The following is a 23,004-nucleotide window of genomic DNA, read 5'->3' as shown; positions in this document are numbered from 1 at the left end:
CATGCCTGGAACTGGCCAGCCTTTCTCTGCCCGGCCCTCGGGGAGGGGCCGAGTCGCTGAGTCACTGGCTGAGCTGGCCGGGTGGTTGCTGCTGTGATCACCCTGGGGCCCCTGGCTTCACCCGCCCTCGGGGTCACGCCCTCGGGGGGAGCGGCTCCCCAGGTGCTGTGCCCCTTCCGGCCTCCCTCAACAGCACACACTGTCACTCAGCGCTTCCCCCTGTGGGGTCCTGTCTCGGCTGCTCGCCACCCCACACCCCCAGAGCAGGAGCCCTCAGCGTCCCGCCTGCTGGAGCCTCAGGGCCACACTGACCCCCAAGCTGACAACGTTCTGCAGACTGGTTTTGACTAGTTGCTACTTGAGTAACAATGAACTAAATAAAGCACGATGTTGGAAAAAATGTACAAGTGAACTTATTTACAAAACAGAAATGAGAGTCACAGATGTAGAAAACAAGGATAAACTAGGAGACTGGGACTGACATACACACTCCTAGACAACTGATAAGGACCTACTGTGAATACAGCACAGGGAACTCTACTCAATACTCTGCAATGGCCTACATGGAAAGGTAATCTAAGAAGAGTGGGTATATGTGTATGTATAACTGATTCATTTTGCTGTACAGGAGAAACCAGCATGACCCTGTAAATCAGCCATATTCCAATAAAACAGCAAATAAGAATTTAAGCAATTATAAACACATGAGAAACCCCCAGACTCACAGGCCCCCCAATTTGGTGGCATTTCTGGGGCTTCCACAGTCTGAAGCAGGAAGACAAGGTGCCGCACCCCCACACCTCCCGTGTGAACCGGCAGCCCTACTGACACGTTCGGGCGTTAAGTCCACCTGTCTACACTGGCAGCACATGGCTCCCAGTGAAAGCAGGACCTGCAGGAGCACAAGCGTGCTGCACCACCACTGAGCCTGAGGACGCATCAGGAGTCCAGCAGGGACCCTGGGGCACCAGCACGGGCGCCGTGAGCACACTGACCTCATCCCACTGAGGGTCCATCCTCCGCCACAGGAAGACCGCTGCTCGGGCCAAGCGCCTGACACGGACACAGAACCACATGGCCCGAGCGCCCTGCACACACGAGGGTGTGTGCACGGCAGTGGACACGCACGGGCAGCGGGCGTGGTGGCTCCAGCATCCACACACACCCTGTGACCAGGGACTGAGGGGCATCCCGAAAGACAGCAACAAAGGGAAGTCCTCGCTCCAAGCAGAACTCTGAGTACTGTACCTGGTTACCCACCTTGTCAGGAACGAGACTGGCCACAAGTACTGACCTATGTGGACTCCTGGGGCAGCGCCAACAGCTCGCTGGACAGTTAAAGACTCAGAAGGAACAGGATTAGAAGGCCAGTGACAGAAGATGTGGGTGGGGACAGACCTCTCAGGTCAGGAACAGGTTGTGCTCACCAAGAAGCCTGACCGAGGACGCTCACCAGGTGGATGAAGCCGCCTGTTCTGGGTGCCAATGGTTCACTGCCCCCACGCCATTGCTCCAAGGGCCCACAGACAAAGGGGCCATCAAAATGGGGTAGCGGGGAGATACTGCAACAGGGTCCACGTCAGGCCCCGGGCCCAGCTCACCAGTCACTCCTGTGGGATGCCTGCCCAGCCCAGCTCCCAAACCAGCTCTGAAGCCTGGAGGTCACTTCCCATATCACAGCAGCAGGTGGCCACCTGCTGGCTGGCTGACTACATGGGGGGTCAGCATCTATCTTCGTGGGATGGACCCATCTTCTGGACTCGGCTCCACCTGCCCTGCCTGTCCACACTCCCCAGGTCACGATGCTCCACGAGTCCGACCGCTGAAGGCACAACTTCCAGGACAACTTAACACTTTTAACCAGACCATGGTCAGAGCGCACAGGTCCTGGGACGGAGAGCGAAAGCTGGGGCAGGACTGGGACACTACAGCTTTGTACCAACCACCCCATTGTAGGTCTTCATTCCCGGCCTGGACAACGCTGGATTGAAGGTCTAAGACCCTGGGGGCAGTTTGGGGTGGGGGGTGCCTTTCTGCAGGGATACAGCAGTGGTCCTGGTTAACGTGGAAAGATTGTGGGTAAGGCCAGACGGCTACTCTGGAGCCCCGCGGACTTGCTGGCACTTCCTGCTATTTCTGCGTGAGGGAACTCAAGAAGACTGCACCTCAGGCATCTTGAAAGGGACGCTTCAGAAATGAAGGGTGGACGGGCTGGAGGGGCCAGAGCCCATGACAAGCGCAGAGTCAAACAGCGCTGACCAGGCTAGGGCCCTTCTCTGCTGACTCACACCTGCCCCCTGCTCAACAGCAGGGCGGCCTTCCCCACATCCCAGGTCCTGTGCTCAAAGTCTCCAAGGATTCCTGCATTTAAAGCCCCTCAGGTGACATTAAATTCAAAATCTGACAGACCACACGGCCCTGAGCCCCAGGCTCCTCAAGTCATCATCATGGCCAGGATGAGGAGATGCAAACGACACGGGCTTCCTGGCCCAAAGCAGGTTGGGGCTGGAGCAAAGGGGCTCAGGAGGGGCTCAGGAGGGCCTCGGCTGCAGAAACGGGAGACCACCAGTTTTCAGAATAAAATGTAGCTTTATTACGACACAGGAAAGACTACAAGCCATTAGGGAGGAGAGGAGCCTAACAGTCCCTCAGAACGGCAAGGAAAGGGACATGGAGACATCCCCATGATAAAATCCACAGCACAATCACTGGCATCTTATGATTTTGTTGTCAAAGTTATAGTAAATCAGTTACCTGAACTGTCAAAAGAACGGCAATTTGATACGATGGGAGCATCTACACCGAGCAAGCTACGACAGCATGAGTGTACACACTGCAGAAGGGCGAGTCCCAGGCGCTCTGGTGCAGGCAGGAGGGCCCCCACTCCCCAACTCAGGACACCCCAGAGAGCGAGCCACCGCCTCCCCGCAACGTGTTGACACAGCAGCCGATGTCTCAGAGACACAGTCACTTTGATACACGAGTGCAGGGGGAGGGGTCGCCCAGGAGTCCTCCGTGGTCAGGACATCGACACGAGTGGTTTTAAGAAACGGGAAACTGTTTCCAGCAGCTGCATCGGGAGCTGAGAGAAAGGACTCCCAAACGCAGCCTCTGTTCCTGACATCCCGGCAGGACCTCGGCACAGCCGAAGCGCCACACCCACCCTGCCTCCACCCCACGTGGCTCTAACAGTCAGAGGGCGATCTCATCAGCAGACACAGAGCTAAGTGCTCAGAACAGCAGGCCAGAGGGAGTAAAGAGCATTAATCCGGATATAAAAATTCAAAAATAACATTTAGAAAAGAGAAACCTGGCTTCACTGTCTCCCCATCCAGGAGCTATGGATGTGAGTGCAGGGCCCAGAAAGGGTGCAGGGAGGGACAGAGTGACCCAACAGAAACCCAAAGCCAGAACATCCACTCTGCCCCCACTTAACACAGAGGCCCTGGGCCCAGAGCTCCACAGTCACCTCCAGCCCAGGGCCCGGCCCGCGAGGCCTCTGCCCAGAGCCCTCAGAGGAGGCACAGTGCACGGGCCATGCAGGGTAGTTTCTGAGAGCGGGCGCCCACCTGCATGTCTGATGATGCTCACGGCTGTTTCAAAATAAGCTTAACAACTTGTGTTCCTGAAACACAGAAACACAACTGAGTGCCCCTGGCAGGCGCTTGGGCTGTATCCACCAGGTATGATGACCCGGCCTAGGAACCCCAGCCATCACCTTCCACCTTGCACAGCAACCACGCCGCTCCTGGACCTAAGCAGCTGATGAGCTGGACCCAGTCCACTGCCCGTTGGCTGAGAACTATGCGCACACCTTTACAGAGTGAAAAAAGTTAACACCCTGTAACATGGGAAAAGTATGTGATACTCATATTTCCATGCTCCTATAAAGTTCTCCAGAACACAGCTACATCCGTCTATGTGTCAGCTGTGAAAGAAACCACAGGGCCTACAAGCTGGGAGCACCGACCACCTGGCCCTCTGCGGAAAGTCCGTGGACCTAGCTGCAGGGGGATGTGTTCCTCTCCAGGAAGTAGCCCTCACAGTTCAGGACAGATGGGCTTGTCCCCGTCTCCAGGTTGGACTCTCTCAGAATGGACAATCTAAGTCAGGGTGTGGATAGACGGGTGCATCTGCTCCTTCAGCCCGTCCCACTGGCTCTGTCCCGGCAGTCTTTCCTGCTGCAACAGAAACAAGCAGAATGGAAAGCAGAGACCCCCAGCGTAGAACGCAGCAACACCCCCCAAACCCTGCAAGGCCCCCCCAACGCCATCCAACACGTCCACTGCCCAGCAGCGACTGGGAGAGCTCGTGGGCCAGATGGCCAGGAAGGAGACACAGGAGAGAAGCAGTGAAACCACTAGACACACTTGAGTTACTTAAAGACAGAGACCGTACCCTGCCCAGCCCGCTCATCACCCGCGGCTCTGACACAGACACGGAGGTCCCTGGGGACGAGGGGTGGGGGCAACAAGAGCAGCACCAGTGAAGAAGCAAGACCCACTCTCCAGAATCAAGGGAAAACGATCTAAGGTTCAGTCTGAACTCGGTAATTCATTCACATTACTATCACTGCATTCATGAAATTCACGATCATGGAGAAGAGAGAAAGAGAGAGAATAAGAAAACACCTATTTCTAGAAAACGGGGAGGTCCTTCCGCATGCAGGACAACGCTGGCGTCTGCAGGACAGACAAGCTGGAGGCCGCGCAGGGCTGTCAGCTCCGCAGGCTCCGGGCCCTGGATCCACGCTACGCGCACTCAAGACCCCAAATTCACCAAGAAAGAGATCGCGAGGCCCGCGTCTCCTCTCGGCCCGCTCTGGAGCCTCCAGCCTGGAGCCGCTGGCACTCCAAGGGGCATGGGAGACACGCGGGCACTGTCTCCTTTGCCCCCAAGCCCTGGGCCCACCTCCTGCCAAGCGTCTGCACAGCGTGGCCCCGGGCGTGCGGGGGCTCCCGCGGGGCTACTCGTACTCCAGGAACTGCTTGTGGTAGAACAGCAAGTACCTGTGGAGGAGAAGGCAAGCTCACCTCCCACCCAGGGTGGCTGTGGGGCACCTGTCCCCGCAGAGCCGAGGCCCCCAGCCCATGCCCCAGCCTGAGACCGCCCTCCCTTAGCTGGGGGTCCCTCTCTGAAGGATGCCTGCCCCAGGTTCCACCCACCCAGCCCTCTCAGGGCCACCACAGAATCTCAAGGCTGCCCCGCTGCCTGGAACTCCAAGCCCAAACGCTGTCAGGGTCACAGCAGGTCATCTGGGGCAGGAGCCTCCCAGATGCGCACAGGGGGAGCTGCAGTCAGGGGACCTTGGCCCTGCGGGACGCACCCCTCGCTGTCCAGCACGTCCGCGATGCTGGCCTTGGTGATGATGGCGTCATCACATTTGAACCACTGGTCCTTGTGCTGTCGGATGAAGCTGGTGTAGTGGCCGCTCTCCAGGGTCCCCTGGTGGTTGACCACCGCAAACAACGAGTACCTGATGGGATGGCAGCAGGGACACGGAGATCACTCAACCCTGTCACCACCTGGGACCACATCCCCACAGCAGCAGCCCAAGAATGAACGCTGACAGGGAAGGGTAAGGGGACAGGCCGCCTGGGAGACACTGGAGCAGCTGCAGCCTCCCCTCGGCCACCAGTAGGAAGGACGGGAAAGGAGGACAGGGCCTAGTCAAGGTGCCGGGAAGGTCAGGCTCCTGCAAAAGGAGGCCAGGTTAGATGCAGGTGGGGGGAGGCCTGGCCCTGACAGAGGAGTGGTCGGAGCACCATAGGAAGCCAGCCAGAGACCAGAAGACACACAGCCTGGCCACCCCCTCCCCATGGCCACACACACACACACACCCTCCCCATGGACAGACAGACACACACACACACTCCCGGGCAATGCAGGTGGGGCCTCCCTAAGGCCCAGGGCCCACTCTCACTCAAGACGCTGGCCCGCCCGCCAGGTGGAGCCACTCACTTGTTGTCATTGTTGAGACTGTCTGTCGGCTGCTGGTACTGTCCATTCATCCTGCTCTCTTTGCTGTAAGGACAGCGGGACACTCAGCCTTGATCAAAATGTTAACTGATCACCCTCACCAGGGACTTGCGAGCCATGACTATGTGGCTTCCACGCGTCTGGTTCTCCCAAAAACTCTGCCTCAGGCAGAGACAGCCTCCGGATTACAGTGAGGAAACTGAGGCCCAGGCTGGCCAAGGGGACCATCCACACCAAGGCACAGAGCTGGAGTCAGCCAGGACCCACGGTTCCCCCAACCCATCCTGTCTCCCCACTCCACCCCTGGCCAGGGGTCAGCCTCACTGGACCCTCCTGCGGCCTACACGGGCTCAGGTCTCTGCTGCTTCGACACCCCCCGCAGTCGTCCACCACAGCAGCCCTCGTCTGACATACTAGTAAGTGTCCGGGTGTTTTGTGAAGGTAAATTTTAAGTGATCCAGAAAACAAAGGCTTGAAAACAAAGCAAGTGACATCTGCAGCTGCAGAAGCACCCTGCTGATCTGTATCCACCCAGTGCCTGCGGCTGAAGTGCTGCCGCGGGCACACAGCCCAAGTCTGAGCCAGCGCTACAACAGCTAGCTGGGGGCCAGCCTCCCTCACACGGGGAGGGGTCAGGGGCTTCTATGACACCAGGGCTCACTGGGACCGCATCAGGGACCTGGCACCACCCCCGCCCGCCCGTGGACAGAGAACAAACCTGGAGGCCATGAAGGGGGTCATGTCCAGCTCCAGGGGGAAGGACACGTAGGTGGTGATCTTACGCCGGAGTTTGGCTGAGTGTTCAAACCGCTGCAGGAACAGAGGGATGGGGGAGACGGGTTAGGGCTCCTCCCACTGTGTCTCTGGGGCTTCTAACATGCCTTCCTGTGTTTTCTTAAGTGCCCTGCTTTTGCCCAGAGCCAAAGCTCAGAATCCACAGCACAAACCCCATGGGGCTTAGGCCCCCACCCCTGAAACAATGGGCCTGATGGCAGGTGTGGACATGACATAGTGTCTGGCAGGAAAAACAGGGCCCACGCTTCATGCCCTGTGCCCCCTGCTAGATAGGACGCTTCCCCATAAAACGGAACACTGGACCAGTACCAAGGCAGGGCTGGGGTTCTGGGTTGTCTTACACCTTTAAAGGGTCACAAAGCAGAAGAGTAAGCAACAGAGACCATAAAGGAATGCCCAAGAAGAGCAAACACAGCAGCCCTGCTGCTATTCTTTCTCAGCTCGTCACTCAGGACTCGCGCTTATTACTAGCCCTTCACAGAAGGCATCCTGACCCCAGGATTAGACCTCAGTGCAAAGGGTCCTTGCTTTTAAGTAAATCAAAAAACTTGGGGTGAGGATGGAAGAATTTGGAGGGGAGGAGTAAACCCCTAGCCACCCCTACCCAGAGTAACGTGCCCTGTTTCAGTTAAAGTAACTCCTTTTTGATTCACAGCAAACCTCCCGACAACAGACAGAACAGTCACTTACAGGAGGCGCTGGCCTATGTGCTCCAGAGGCAAGGTGGGCACTGCACAGCCACCTCAGGCCCGGGGCGTGCTCAGGGAACTCACTTTGAGGTGGAAGCAGGCCACAATGGGCAGCTTCTTCATGGTGAGCTGCTTGGTGGACTCCTGGTAGCTATGGCAACCGCTGCATTTGATCTTGGCACTGCTTCCTAAGTGCTCCGGTCTGGTAAATCTGCAACACGTCAAAAACGTGCACTTTTAGTTAAAAAAGAAAATGAGAACACTACGAAAAGAAAGAGAGAAAAGTTTTTTTTATCACTTTCAGTGGGTTCATTTTGTTCCTAAACACATGCACAATTACGGACGCTTATGATGTTACAATGAAAAAAGAAAAACGCTACTTCTTCCTCTTCTCTATCATAAAGAATTCTCATCCTAAGTAATGATTTTCTAACTGTAAGACACAGCAGTCAAATTACTCCCTGAAAAGTGAAAACCAGCATTCACACAAAACTGTATGTGAGTAGTTACTAACTGCAGCTTTATTTGTAAGGGCCAAGAAAAACCTGGAAACAACACAGATGTCCTTCAGCAAAAGAGTGGTTAATGCATGCACACTGCAGTATACTACTGAGCAATTAAAAGGAAGCAATTGGTGATACACGCAACCTGGATAAGCCTCCAGAGAATTAGGGTTGAGTGGAAAAGTCAACCCTGAGAGATTACAATTCCACTGATACAACATTCTTAAAATGTGCCCCCTTAGCTCCTATGTGGGAACGTGGGGCCCAGGGAGGTCTGGCTTTCTCAGGACGCTCCCCAAGCAGCCACAAGGAGGGCCCCCCTGCCCATGAGGCGTGGCCACCTCACCTCCGCAGGCAGTCGGTGAGGGTCGTGGTTCCTGACACGTGGCTCTCCCCATTTACCACACTGCTCTCGCTTCCAGGGCTCAGTGGCCAGAAGGGCGTGGAAGAGCCAGGGAGGTCCAGGCTGATGTCCCAGAAGGGGTCGATGGTAGTGGAAACCCCACTAGGAGCAAGCAGGGGCACATGTGAGCAAGGACGGCTCTGTGGGCAGCAGAGCGACAAGGCCCCGGAATCCTTGGGCAGGGGGAAGCACTTACTGGCACACCTGGCAAGTGACGTCAGACTGCAGCCCTCCTGTGAAAATCTGGTCTATGATACAGTTGCAGTGGTTGGGGTTGTTGGCCTTCTTTCCGTTATCATCACCTGGGGAGACCACGGCTCTGTGACCCTGGGCCCCAAGGCAGCTTGCGATCAAGCCGCTGAGCCTAGGGACAAGGCTGGTCCCCTAGGGCAGGCTGCAGCAGGAGGGCCTCGGTGGACCCGCCGTATGTTCCGTTTTCTCCCCTTGTTTCTCCCTAAGACCTTCCTGCCGTCTATCCGACACTAAATGTATCTCATGTCCAGTAACTGGTCCAGGAGCAGCCCTGTCCTCACCCCTGCTGGGCCCTTACTTTTGCAGCCCACACCCCTGCAGAGCCCACCCTGGAAGGTGCCCCCCTGCAGAGCCCACCCTGGAAGGTGCACCCCCGCAGCCCCACCCTGGAAGGTCCACCCCTGCAGAGCCCACCCTGGAAGGTGCACCCCCGCAGCCCCACCCTGGAAGGTGCACCCCGCAGCCCCACCCTGGAAGGTGCACCCCGCAGCCCCACCCTGGAAGGTGCACCCCGCAGCCCCACCCTGGAAGGTGCACCCCGCAGCCCCACCCTAGAAGGTGCACCCCGCAGCCCCACCTTTGCAGTGCCGGTGCAGGACGTCCAGGGCCGCGATGAGGAACTCGTGTGCGTCCTGCTGCTCGTAGCCTGCCAGGTGCCGGGCGTGAGTCCACACGAGATGCAGCAGTTTGTACGGGATATGGGGGGAACGGTGCCCCGAGTAGAACTGTGCAGAGAGAAGGAGCGGCAGCCTCGTCAGGAGCAACACAGAGCCCCTACGTGCACACCCGACAATGAGTGGGCCGGTGGCCATCTCCTCTCCTTCTCGTGCAAACTGTGTTTTTACTTGGAGTCTACACGTAAGTTTTCTCCATTCCCACCATCCGTTTTCTAGAAATACATCAAAGTGATGAACTGTGGCAAACTTTCATCGAAACAGAGGAGGGCATGGCAACCCACTCCAATACTCTCGCCTGGGAATTCCACTGGCACAGGAGCCTGGTGGGCTACAGTCCATGGGTCCGCAAAAAGTTAGACACAATGAAGCCAATAACACTTTTACTTTGGTCAAATGTGAATAAAAAGCTTTTTTGAAACACACACTCACACATATACACTAAAAGGTGACTTTTGTTCTGTGTAAAGTGTACCCCCATAAAACGGAGCCTGAAGAGCAACCTGGGAGAAGGAAATGGCAACCCACTCCAGTATTCTTGCCTAGAGAATCCTGTGGACAGAGGAGCCTGGTGGGCTGCTGTCCATAGGGTCGCACAGAATCGGACACAACGGAAGCGACTTAGCATGCATGCCTTGGAGAAGGTAATAGCAACCCATTCCAGTGTTCTTGTCTGGAGAATCCCAGGGACAGAGGAGCCTGGTGGGCTGCCGTCTATGGGGTTGCACAGAGTCAGACACGACTGAAGCGGCTTAGCTGTAGCAGCAGCAGTGCCACAAAGTGAAAATATAGGTCACTAACTACAAACCACCAAACGATTCCATTTCCACTTAAACCAAGGTCATACACTTTATGTCTGAACTTTTTTTATTTTTTGTCCTCATTCATATCTTGGTAGTTTTCCCTGCTTTCCAATCAAGTTTTTCTATGAGGGCTAAAAAAAAAAAAAAAAAAAAGAGCAACCTGACAAGATGAACTGACCACCACCAGTGCCTGAATGAGACCCCCACCAGACTGTTCCGGCCCAACGATACCACTGAGCTTGTTCACTCCTGTAACGCCAGCCACTGCTGGCAGGCTGCAGGAACATGGGCACTGAATGGGCCAGGGATTGGGAGACTTCTGAAAAGGGCCAGACGGGGAATAACTCCAGCACCGCAGTCAGGCAGGCTCCAGGCAGCCGGGGTGCACCAAGGAAATGAGAGAATGCCATCAAAGGCCTGGGGCCATCACCTGAAGACACCTGGGTCCTTGCAGGACCCTGTCCTGCAGTCGGGCCCTGAGCCTGGAGGGTCAGCTTACGAGCCCATCAGGGACAGGGACCTCTGGTGACACAGTCAGCAAGGCTGGCAACGAGACCCACCACCCTGTGGACAAAGCGGCAGGTGACGGATGGGGGCTGGGGGGGGGGGAAAGGGGGCCAGCGTCCGCTGCTCAAACCCCATCTATGGCAGCAGTGAGCCTGAAAATGACGCCGAGTCTCTTGGCTGGAGACCCTCTTGGGAAGAACACATGGTTTCACAACAGGGGCGTATACTAGATGCCCACCGCAGGGGAGGTGACAGAACCCCCCTCCGCCCTTTCCCAGCCCCGCACCTCCTGGAACAGGGAGGACATCTCGCAGACCAGGCAGGAGCTGGGGCTCTGCATCTCACAGCGGTGCCGGTCGGACAGGAAGAAGTCGCGCAGCAGGGGCGTGTGCGTGAGTGCCTGCACGATGCAGTTCATGAAGCATGTGTTCCCCAGGTTGATGAGGCCGCGCAGACCTGGCGGCGGAGGGCTGGGTCAGCTAGCATTAGGACCCCGCCAGCCCACAGCCCCGCTCATGTGAGAAGAACGGAGCCTGTGTCCAAGGCTTGTGCTCCTCTTATAGGAAAAGGCCCCGAGGGGTGCTGACCCCCAGCATTTGGCCCCTAACTTCAGCATCAACCATCTGGCAGAATTGCCTGAAGGCCTCCGGTAACGAGGGAACAGGTTAGAGAGAAGTCTCCCCGACAAGCTGGCTGCCATGCTGCGTCCCCTGCAGTCTCGGCAGGGCCAGGGAGACTGCTCACACCCGCTTCCTGAAGAGTCCCACCCGCGGGCTCTGCCCTGCCGGGCACACCCCTAAGGCCCCACCGGGCACGCGCCCACCCACCGATAGTGCAGTTGGATGTGATCTTCCGCCGCTTGGGGTTGTGTTTCAGCAGCTCGAGCTCCCGTTTGGTCGGCTCCCACGTTGAAAACTTCTCCCCGACACCTAAGCGGTGGAGGGTGCGGTTAGCTACACTGTGTGTGTGAACCAGTGTGGTGGTGGCAGTTTATTAGGCTGTTTCAAAGACGGGGCAATGTGGGGTCCTTCTAAGACCCTGTTCCAGACACCTGAAGGAGCTTCCTTCAGGGAATGTGTCATGAGTAAGCCACGTTCCCGGAGGAGAGGAGAGCAGGACCTGTTCAGAGTGGTGTCAGCGGTCCAGAGACCAGCATCTCCTCGGCCTTAATCCCTGAGTAGAGGGATCAGGGCTGAACCCCTCGTGGCAGTCGCAGGCCTGTGAAGACCCAGGCAAAAGCACAGGTCCAGAAACTGTGGGCTCCGCACCTGCCTCCCTGGGCCCCCCAGAGCTTGCAGGAGGTAGCAGGCAGGTATGGGGGCTCCTCCCCCCTCCCCCTGACAGACAAGGGGCAGGGGATGCAGGTGAAGACACAACCAGGCTCACAGAGCTCCGGAAAACCAAACCTTGCATCTTCCAAGCTTTCCGCTGCTCCTCTTTGGCAATGATTTCTATGTCTTTGTCATAAATGTAGTCCTGACACAAAAAGCAGTAGATACCTCCGTACATGAGCTCGATGGCTGAAAAAGAGAGAAGAAACAAAACTTAAAGATAGAAAGGTAATGCTTCAAGACACAAACACACATGTAAGCTTTCTAGGTAGCATTTCTCTAACCAGAAAATCCCACTATTACCAAAGGCTGTGCCCCCGCTTCAGACGTGTGTCCAAAGCAGGTGAGGCACGTGAATTCTCCCTGGAAGCTCCCTCAAGGGTTGAGCAATCTGAAGGACAAAGAGGTGCCACGTCTGTACTCTACAAAGGACCCAACCCCTCGGTACCAGGACCCTCTGCCTTTCCTGTGAAACAAGGGAAACTTGCATTCCTATCAGCCCACAGAGACTCCCGGGACCAGAGCTCTGTGACCCGGGCGCCCAGCAGCCCTCACTGTGCCAGGATGCAGGCAGCACAGCCGCCAAGCAAACAACCTGGACCTGTGCCCAGGGCTTCCGAACACACACACACACACACACACACACACACACACACACTCTCTCTCTCTCTTCCGTAAAAACGTAAACCTGGCACACACACACACTCTCTCTCTCTCTCTCTCCCCTGTGAACACACAAACCTGGAGCACCTTAAGTGGACACGCACGCGCGCGCGCGCGCGCACACACACACACACACACACGCACTCTCTCTCTCTCTCTCTCCCCCCCATAAACATGTAAACCTGGAGCATCTGAGGTGCATGCACACACACACACACTCTCACTCTCTCCCTCTTCTGTAAACATGTAAACCTGAAGCACCCAAAGAGCACACACACACACACACACACACACACTCTTCCGTAAACCACGTTCTAACCCAGCAATGGCCAGGATCTTGCTCCTGTTCTGTGCTTTTGTCTCTTGAAGCAAACTTCCTAAAACTGGCTCATTCTGGCAAAAGTAGAGGCAGAGCTTATCAAGCAGGCTGATAACGCGAACAAATACCACGTTTCTAAAGTGACTTTTGTAGACGACACTGGGTTTCAGTAAGATTCTTCACAAAGTCTTTTAAGTGTAAAAGTGTTCCCACTTCTGCACAGCCCTCCTAACCACAGAGACTCCCAGCCCACATGTGAGAGCCCTACGTGGGTCTGGTCTGAGAGTCAGATTACACAACCCCTGTAACCACAGAGACTTGCAGCCCACATGTGAGACCCTACATGGTCTCGTCTGAGAGTCAGATGGAATGAAGCACCAAGTTTTCTACCACACACTGGAGGATCCCACCCCCACCGTGACCATCAGCCCTTCTCTCTGGTGCCTCCGGGTGAGATCCCACTGCTGACTGCTGGCCCCACTGGGCGGCCCCCCACAGCCTGTGAAGCACAATCAGTGTCATCCGCTCTCCTTCCGAAAAGGCCAGTTAACGCCTCGTCCTGGGCTGACCCCTCCCCTGCCTGGTTCAGGCTGTCAGCTAGAGATGAAGCATGACCTCTGGAAACGACTGAGTTCGGACGCCATCTCCACACAGGAAGACTGGGTCACAGGAAGCTGTGTTGCAGGAAAGGGCCTGTGGCCTGGACCTTGTGAAAGCGAGTTCCTTACAGGAATCCTCACCACCTCACCATCGTTTGACAGAAAACACAATCCTCAAGGAGAGAAAAACTTAGTGACAGCAGTCAGAAAGTAAAGACTAGAGCAAAACTCAGCTTCATGTAACCCCACCTTGATGCCAGCACCTCCAGCCTCTCCAAGAACAAACAACAAGCCAACCCCTAACAGACAGCACTGAACTCACCCGGTGCCCCCAACCCCATAATGACACCAATAACCTAAAGCTGCATGGAAGGCCTTTGCAGATTTCTGCCTAATGTAACACCTAACCATGCTTTTCAGAGGGAAAAACAAGTCTCCGATGTTCCATTGCAGGAAATGCACTCTTGAGAGAAAGTCGTCCTTTAGGGTCACACTCTATGTGACCTCAAGCAAGCGGGACAGTAACACCTGTGGCCTCAGTTTCTCTCCCCTCCCCACAGGAGTTCCAAGGAGAGCACAGACCACTTCAGATAAGGCCAGACTCTTGGGACAGCGGAAGGTCAAAGTCAGAGGCGAGTTGGGAAGATGACCTCAAAGCCCCGGAGGTGTGCATCAGGAGGGTCTTACCCAGGTTGTGCCTCTTGGACTTGGCGTGCTCGTGAATGTGCTTCTTCGTGAAACAGCCGAAGAAGACACAATGGAGGCAGGAGTGCAGCCGATTCAGGTGGAGGCCACACACATGACAGACGCACGACTTCGCCTACAAGTCAGAAAAGAGAATTGGGAACCTGGGATTCTCAGAGTCACCGGAGCAAGGTAATTCCAACAGGTACAGTAAGTGGAAGCCTGGGTTTTCTCTCAAGGTCTCCCCACCTAAAAGATCTTTTCCTTAATTTTGTCAATTGACCCAAAAGGCACGTAGGTCACTTAGCTCAGACTGGCTCCTCCAAAGAGGACTCAGGCCAGTCTCAACTACCAACCCGAAGCCACTCAGACCAAGTGTGTGAAGCTTCAGGAGCAGAAAAGGTCCTTCTGCATCCGAGGGCCCCTCCACCCCCAGGGCACCCGTAACCAGCACACCGTTTCAAGTTTGATATTCCAGGTTCCGAGACCACAGCAAATCTATAATCTATCAAGATGGATATGAATCAAAGCAATACACAGAAACAAGAATGGTTTGTGGGTGAGAACTATACCACAGAAACCTAAAGTTTTATAACCTCAGCAATCATGAGCACCATGGTAAACAATTCTCTTCCACCCAAACCTCCCAAGTACCTCGCCCCTCCCAGCAGGAAGCCCTGCTCCAGGGCAATTCCACAGGAGTAGGAGATTCAAGGGAAAGACTTCTGAAATGTGGCAATACAAGAAACAGTAATTGTATCACCTATTTATTCTGCCAATGATCAATCTAAGGAATTAACTAATTCTAATTGTTCTCAGTAACACAAGGGAAGTTTTAAGTTATATAATGGTTACTTGGATGTGTAACAGCGAATGGTTCCCAGTAACCTGTAAGTTTTCCTTTTATAAAAATACCCTTAGGAACAGACTCCTGGAATCTGTTTACTGCTCCCTATAGCTACAAATGTAAAGAAAAGATTAAAAGGTGTTCCTTGTTTTTATCACTCTGGATACATTAAATGCATGACCATGGTTTTATTAAAAAAAAAAAAAAAAAACCTCTTCTATGACCTTAATAAACAAAAAATCCAAGAAAAAACTCAAGACGAGACTCAAAAAATTCAAGAAAAAACTCAAGACCAGCATGACTCTTAAAATATAAACGTATCAGGTTAAGTACATAACTTTAACTCATTATCTCCCCTTAAAACACACAAAAGTTTTAAAAACAGATAAAAATTTAACTCCTGAATTTTAAATCCAAATCTGTGTCACCTGTTCTTTTGCAGCACCTCCCCAAAGAAAAATCTGCTGAAAGAAAAAAGGCATCAAGAATTTTAGCTACACAAACAGGGAACCACAAGAATTAAACACAGGCAGATGGGCTACAACTGGAAAGAAACTGGTCACATCCTTAAGGTATCAAGATCAGGGAAAGAAAGCCTGAGGTAACACAAATACAATTGACTAAGTCTTTCACGCAAAAAAAGCCCGTGCTCAGGACTCATTTTAAGGCCCTGATTCAGATTTTACAACTAGGGCTCCACTGGCAGGCAGCCCCAAGCACGAATCCATTTTCCGTAAACACCAAGGATTTGCCACATACCCCAGAGTAAACAACTCTTGGATTAATTGGTGCTCTGCAAATAAAAACAAACACAAACCGCACCTCTTACAAGCCACTGACTCCAGCCGACGCTGATGGGCCTGAGAAGGAATGGGAGCTGCTTTTGGAATTCCCTGAGGAAATTCTGGCCCGATTTGAGCATAAAAATGAGTAACAAAAGGAATGGATTATACACCCAACAACAAAAAACACCCAAGTCCACTCTGAAATTATACCACTACACACACTGCACAATCTTTTCATGGTGTTACATAAATGTAACAATGTTTCTAACACCAGGATCTGAACAGGACTGCAACAGCTGGGGGCCATCAACATTTCACAATGGTTCATTCTTTAGTGCACAGGCTAGGCTACTTGGCTACTGTAGGACAACCAATTGCTGCTTCTTTGTTACCAATACAGAACTGCTACACCAGTAAACAAGAACCTCTTCTGCTCGTTATCTTTTCATTTTTGATGTCCAGTTCCACCCCGCCATCAGCCTATAATTTAATCAGCCACACCTGTGTAATGATTTGATCACTGCCTGTTAATCGTGACTACATAATAAAGCCTCCATAAAACTTCCATAAAAAACCCCTAAATAATGGTGTTCGGAGCCCTTCTGGGGAGGTGAATGGATCGCTGTGCTGGGGGATGCACCCCAAACCCACTGGGACACAAGCTCCTCTGCTCTGGGTCCCCCAGATCTCCAAGTATCTCTTCATGCGGCTGCTCATCTGTGTTCTTCATAATCACCTTTACAATAAACAAGTAAAACTGAGTAAATGTTTCCCTGAGCTTTGTGAGCCACAGGAGGGGAGCAGAGTCTTATGACTGGAGACTCAAGTGGGGGTGTCCGCTGGAACCTGCAGAATCAGACACTAACTTCAGGTGGACACAGTCAGACTAGGCCAAGGTTTGTGTGACACCCAGTTGGTGCTGGTGCAGACTGGACAATTACTTGGTGGTGTTGGAAAGCAGCCCAAATAATTTAGTGGAATCACAAACTTAAGAGTCAGACTGACTTAATTTCAAGGCCCAAACTTGGCATTTAATCTGCAACCTTGAACAGGTCAGGAGACTTAACTGCCAAGGCCACCTAAAAAGTGTAACCCGAGTTCCAAAATCAAAATGTAATACTGTGAGAGATGTTTTATAAGATGAAAAACACTGTGTAAATACAAAGTAGTAGTATTATAAATAACAAATCTGTGAACCCAAGAGATGTGGGACCACATAAGGTCAAAGGCCACACATCTGGGCAGAAACAAGACTCAGGCAAACACCCACCCCCCCACCTCAGTACTGACCACCTCAATCAGTCCTTAATTCACATTTCAATCACCTTCCCCACTGTCAATTCGGAGAAGGCAATGGCACCCCACTCCAGTACTCCTGCCCGGAAAATCCCATGGATAAGAGGAGCCTGGTAGGCTGCAGTTCATGGGGTCTCGAAGAGTCGGACACGACTGAGCGACTTCACTTTCACTTTCATGCAGTGGAGAAGGAAATGGCAACCCACTCCAGTGTTCCTGCCTGGAGAATCCCAGGGATGGGGGAGCCTGGTGGGGTGCCGTCTATGGGGTCACACGGAGTCGGACACGACTGAAGCGACTTAGTAGCAGCAGCAGCTAGGGAGCCATCGGATTCTCCTAGGACCTCATGTAACCTGCCTGTCCCACTTCATTCCCTAGAACTTGAAACAGGTGATGAAAGTGACGGACAGGCCCACTGCCGCAGGAGCTGCCAAGGTTAAGATGAGGCAGGTCAGCTCAGTACCTAGAAACCAAGTTCCCTTATTTGTACCTCACCTCTCAACATCTGCTGGACACCTGCCCCCTTAAGTAGGGTGCTCAAGACAGTAGAACCTTCAGGAAAGACACAGCACCACTCCAGATCTTGCCAGAGGACCAAACTCAGGTCTGATGGAGCCTCTGATTTGGCTGCCAGCTTACAGGAAATAGAACAAAACATGAAACCTAAGCCTGCAGCCAGCAAATCCAGACCCAGGAATGATCCTGGCAAAGCCTGGAGCTCTTCAGCAGGTCCCTGTGGGAATGAGAGGGGCGAGGAGACCGAGACACAACAGCCACGCCGGGACAGCACCCAGGGAGGATGGGCTGGCGGGGGCGGCGCTCTGACCCTGCACCTGCTGCACAAAGCGCGGACCTTCACAAACAGGGCTCAGGATTCCCCCCAAACCTGGAACCACAGCTGTGAACCCTGAGAACACATCAGACAAATCCAAGTTGAGACACATCCTACAAAATACCTGATTAATACTCCAATACTCCTCAAAACCACTGTGGTCGTTAAAAGCAAACAAAAGGCAAACCTGAAAAACCATCACGATCCAGAGGAGCTGAGGGCGGAAAATACGGGAGAGGAAAGACAAAAGGACTTCCCTGGTGGCCCAGCAATTAGGACTCCACTGCAGGAGGTGCTTGTGGGAACTACGATCCCACAAGCAGAGGTGACAGAGGAGCCTGAGGAGACATGGACTAAATATCTCCTGAGACAGGACAAGAGAAAAACTAATCAGATCTGAATAAAGTACGATCTTTAGTTAATAATGATATATCAAGCTTGTGCATTAGTTATAACAAAATGTACCACAGAAATGTAAAAACTTCACCATCAGCAAGATGTTAGGGATTGTTACAGGACCTCTCTGTATTATCATTTTTTAAAAAATATTCGCCTACATTTTGGTTTTCCTAAATAGATAATCATATCTGTAAACAATAGGATGTCTGTTTCAGCCCCAACTCCCAATTCTTTGTTCTCATATATCGTCTAGAACTTCCATTGTCACTACTGTTATTTAGTTGCTAAGTCGTGTCCAACTCTGCAACCCCCTGGACTGGGGCCCACCAGGCTCCTCTGTCCATGGGATTTCCCAGGCAAGAATGAATACTGGAGTTGCCATTTCCTTCTCCATCTGTATTATTTCTGGTAACTTTTCTGTAAATCTAAAATCTGAATCTAAAACTACTGTTATTAATCTGCATAGAACTAAACACACACACACACACACAAATGAGCAAAAGTGGAAAACAGGAAAATCAGGAATAAAGCTGTGGTTGTATCCACATGGGCAAGTGATTTTAACAATGAGTTAGTCTTGCTAGATGTTACCATATGGATAAACCCCAAAGGTTCTCTATTTTTCACAACAGCAGGTTAATCTGCATTACTTCAAAAGGAACAATGTTTTCATTTTAGATCTTTTACTTGGAACCGCCTGTCTCCTCGGAGAAGGCACTGGCACCCCCCTCCAGTACTCTTGCCTAGAAACTCCCATGGCCGGAGGAGCCCGGTAGGCTGCATGCAGTCCATGGAGTCGCGAAGAGTCGGACACGACTGAGCGACTTCTTTCCCTTTTCACTTTCATGCATTGGAGAAGGAAATGGCAACCCACTCCAGTGTTCTTGCCTGGAGAAGCCCAGGGATGGGGCTACTCTTCACTGAGGTACGCAGGCTTCTCAATGCGGTGACTTCTCTTGTTGCTGAGCCCAGGCTCCAGGCACTTGGGCTTCAGTAGTTGTAGCACAAACCCACTCCAGTGTTCTTGCCTGGAGAATCCCAGGGACGGCGGAGCCTGGTGGGCTGCCGTCTATGGCGTTGCACAGAGTCGGACACGACTGAAGCGACTTAGCAGCAGCAGCCTGTCTCCTGCTCCCTGTGAGTGCTGCAATGCTCAGGTGTAATAACCTGAAAGAACTAATTCATCAATAAATAAAGCACAAGTTAATTCCTCAAAGCAAGAAGTTCTGAAAAAGAAAACCTTGTACCTAAAAGAATGGACATATCCAAAAAATGAACTAAAAAAACTGAAGGGACAGGAGACAGCTGTCTGCAGCATTCTCACCATCATCCAAGTGCCTGGTCAAAAAAGACTAGTCACTGCAGTCAGTAACACTGGATGTTTAACAGCTAAGTCTACCATCTATCTACCAGACACTGTAAGCTGTCACTCCAGGTATTCTGTCTAAGCCAGTGACAGCACAACTGTTATTTTCCAAAGATGATTTCTACTAAAAAGTTCAAACATAAGAGATTTATTCAGATCTCAGACTCTAGAATTGAAGCAACACTGATTAAAAGAGGTGACCAGTAAGAACCCTAGAGTAAACCTTTTCCTAAAATACACGGTAAAGTAACACTGACTCAAGATAAATAAGACCATTTTCCATCTGAAATGCCTCCCTCAACCAAAGGCTTGAACCATGCTTCTAAAATATTGACTACCCAGAAACAAAAAGACAACGTCTCCAGCCCCTTTTCTCAAAAAACCTCTCAGAGATTTCCAAGCCAAATGATTAGGAATCCTGTCAGCAAACGTTGTACTGAGAAGACTTCAAAAGTGGTTTGTCATCCTCCAGATTACTGCCCAACTACACCAGAATCAGTAATGGCCCAAGAGTGCTGATGCTTCCTCACCTGTGGTGAAGTATTTCAGTAAAAACACTTATTACGACTACAGAAAGGTCTGTGTTTTTTGAGGACAAGTTTCTGGAAAACTTCAGAATCGCAGAAACAGTTCAAAAAGAGAGAAATGATGGCTTAAAACACATTACCTGTCCCCCCCCCACCCCCAATGTCTATATGTTTAAATATAAAACAGACTGGACTAACTCATAACCACCAGGGGAACTGAAAATCCCTGCTGTCCTCATTGCTGGCTTCCGTCTTCACATACGATTCCTCAAGCAGCAAGAACCACGCCAGAAAAGCACAGCAGCACGGAGTCCTCAATTCTCAAACCTGATCGAGCCCACCAGGAGAAGCAGCAGAGTTTGGATACAGAAGTCATAACCCACCTCTACTTAAAGGAGGGTTTGAACTCCTGTAGTTACACTATAGCTGAGACTTCACTGTAGCTTCTTTGAGCAACTTCAATGAAGTTTAACTTAGATTGAAGTATTTTATAGGCAACTTTTCAATGTTAAAACCAAACTACTAAGCCTGCACCTCTTCTGAGAAACCTTTGCAAATTACCAAACGTACATTACTGTTTCTCAAACCAAACTCCGCCTTGGCAGGGCCACCAGGATTCTAGAAGTGCACGGAGTCCCCAACATTCAGGGAATAATGGATGGAGGACACAAGGATTCACTGGCAGGATATGACCATAATGCAAGGCAGCACAACAGACCCGAGTTCTGAAAGAGAATAACACTTCTTGTCTCTCTGCAGCTCAAGTTCTCACTATCGAGTAATACAGACGTGTGTCAACAATTTTCAAACTAAGCAATTAACATTAGAAGATTAATCCAAGTCACATGTAACAATAACAAAAAAAGTGAATCTTTCCTCAGGAAATTCGGCAAAGTTAACGAGGGGTTAAACTTGACTCCTTGAAGCGGTATTTAAAAATTACACATCTTAACCAACATGGAGCAGTAAGTAAGAAGATTATCGCCTTTAGAACAGAATCAACCAAGTGATTTATTTTAAGGGCACACAACTCCATAAGTAAGAACCTCCTAGCACTCCCATCCTAGTAAAAGCCTGTTTTATCTCTGATTTCGGTTCATCCCAAGAGCCAGTTCTTCCCAACACCCACACTGATAAAAATAAAGAAAACTGGTGCTTAACATTCCCTACGTGCTCAGCAGATGTTAGTTTTACCATTAAAAAATGGTATTCAAGGTGGACATTGCCTAACAGCGCCTGCCCTCGGGCTGCGAACTGCAAAATCGCCGTACACGAAACAACATCCTTTCTTCAGGTAGGAAGAGGGAATAACGCCATTTTCTAATTTCCAAATAGCTAACAAGCCCAAAGGCAGGACACTGAGTACAGCTCCCTCGGGGAGGCGCCCGCGTCAGATAGGAAGCACGTCGGCCCCCCGTGCCGTCGGACAGGCCCCCTTTACACCGCTCCTGCGCAGCGACAGGTGACCTGCAAATCCCTTCATGCCTAGAGCGACGCGACTCGAAGCGCAGAGCCGGCGGCGCTCCGCATCCGCGCTCGCGCACACCTGGAGAGAGGGGCCGCATCCTGGAACATCCCTGCGGACCTGGGCCGGGGGCGCCCCGCGCTGAAATGGGGGGGGGCGGGAGGGGGGCGTGTTGTGGACCCTGCGTCCCGAGGGCGCCCGGCGTTGAAATGGGAAGGGGGGCGGGCCCGGCGTCCTTGTGGACTCTGAGCCCCGCGCTGAAATGGGGGGGGGGGGGGGTGCGTGTGGTGGACCCTGCGTCCCGAGGGCGCCTGGCGTTGAAATGGGAGGGGGGCGCCGGGCGTCCTTGTGGACTCTCAGCCCCGCGCTGAAATGGGGGGAGGGCGTCCTTGTGGACTCTGCGCCCAGAGCTGAAATGAGTGGCGCGCGTCTCTGCACACGCCAGGCGCGTAGCGGCTGTACTCAAGTCCCCGGGACCCCGCCCGACCGCCAGTCCCCGGCCTAGCGACCCCCAAGTACCCGCCAGGACCGCTGAGAATTAGCACAGCGTGGGCGGCACAGGCCGCACCCTCCGCGGCTGCGTCCCCGCCCGCCCCCACCGGAGGGTCCCCAGGACACGCCCCGAGCGGCGACGTCTGAGACCCTCCCCCTCCCACCCGGCAGCCCCGGGAAAGACCGCCCCCGACGCCCGCCCGCGCCCACGCCGCCCCCGCCGGGCGCAGGCGGTGGGGGAGGGGACGGCGGAGGCGCGACCCCCGCCTCGGAGCCGCGCCGCCGGGGCGCACCTTCCGCTTGCGGGCCTCCGCCGAGCCGCTCCACACGAAGCACTGGTAGATGGCGCGCAGGTTCTGCTTCCAGTTGTCCACCTTGAAGCTGCCCAGGTGCGCGCAGCCCGGCGGCGTCACCACGAGCTCCGCGTCCATGGCCTCGCCGTCCGGCTCGGGCCGGGGCGCCGGCGGGGACGAGGACGACGCCAGCGCGGCGCGAGGCTGCAGGCGGCCCGGCTGACGGACGGGCCCGGGACAAAGCGGAGCAGAGAGACTGGCGGGCACCGCCCGCGAGGCGTTTGCGAGTCGCCGAGGCCGGGGCGGTGCTACGTCATCGCGGCCGGCGCGCGTGCGCTAGGCGCGCCCCTCCCCCACGGGCTGGCCCGGCGGGGGTGGGGCTGCGGAGGCCCCGCCCCGTCCCCCAGCCATTGGTCGGCGGAGGAGACTTCTGACGGCAATTGGTGACTTTCCGCCGTCCGAGGAGGGGTGCGGGCGCAGGGGAGACGGGGCTGGTTTGCG

The 23,004-nt window shown here is 53.4% G+C and overlaps 1 protein-coding gene across 1 annotated transcript; it reads right to left on the bottom strand.

The window, feature by feature from the left end:
- Positions 1 to 2,569: 2,569 nt before the first annotated feature.
- Positions 2,570 to 22,792, bottom strand: USP22 (ubiquitin specific peptidase 22). The gene is made up of 13 exons (XM_055576279.1): positions 22,504 to 22,792; positions 14,205 to 14,337; positions 12,012 to 12,125; positions 11,433 to 11,534; positions 10,892 to 11,061; positions 9,199 to 9,346; positions 8,566 to 8,671; positions 8,313 to 8,471; positions 7,548 to 7,674; positions 6,698 to 6,789; positions 5,962 to 6,024; positions 5,327 to 5,476; positions 2,570 to 5,009 (listed from the first exon to the last, which is right to left on the bottom strand). Exons 1-13 carry the CDS (start codon positions 22,639 to 22,641, stop codon positions 4,967 to 4,969), a joined length of 1,545 nt encoding a protein of 514 aa, XP_055432254.1. The 5' UTR covers positions 22,642 to 22,792; the 3' UTR covers positions 2,570 to 4,966.
- Between the last annotated feature and the right edge of the window lie 212 nt (positions 22,793 to 23,004).

The sequence above is a fragment of the Bubalus kerabau genome, chromosome 4 (assembly GCF_029407905.1).
Source record: "Bubalus kerabau isolate K-KA32 ecotype Philippines breed swamp buffalo chromosome 4, PCC_UOA_SB_1v2, whole genome shotgun sequence".
Taxonomy (NCBI): Eukaryota; Metazoa; Chordata; class Mammalia; order Artiodactyla; family Bovidae; genus Bubalus; species Bubalus kerabau.
Note: the sequence above shows the minus strand (reverse complement) of the source record. Positions and strands in the feature narration are given on the sequence as shown.

What these genes read in the sequence shown, in the direction of transcription:
- USP22 (XM_055576279.1), bottom strand. Translation starts at nt 22,641, where the DNA reads ATGGACGCGGAGCTCGTGGTGACGCCGCCGGGCTGCGCGCACCTGGGC. An exon ending in CCTGCACCGGCACTGCAAAG is followed by an intron (nt 8,672 to 9,198) that starts GTGGGGCTGCGG and finishes TGGTCTCCCCAG; the next exon opens with GTGATGATAACGGAAAGAAG. An exon ending in AGTCTCAACAATGACAACAA is followed by an intron (nt 5,477 to 5,961) that starts GTGAGTGGCTCC and finishes CCATCCCATCAG; the next exon opens with GTACTCGTTGTTTGCGGTGG.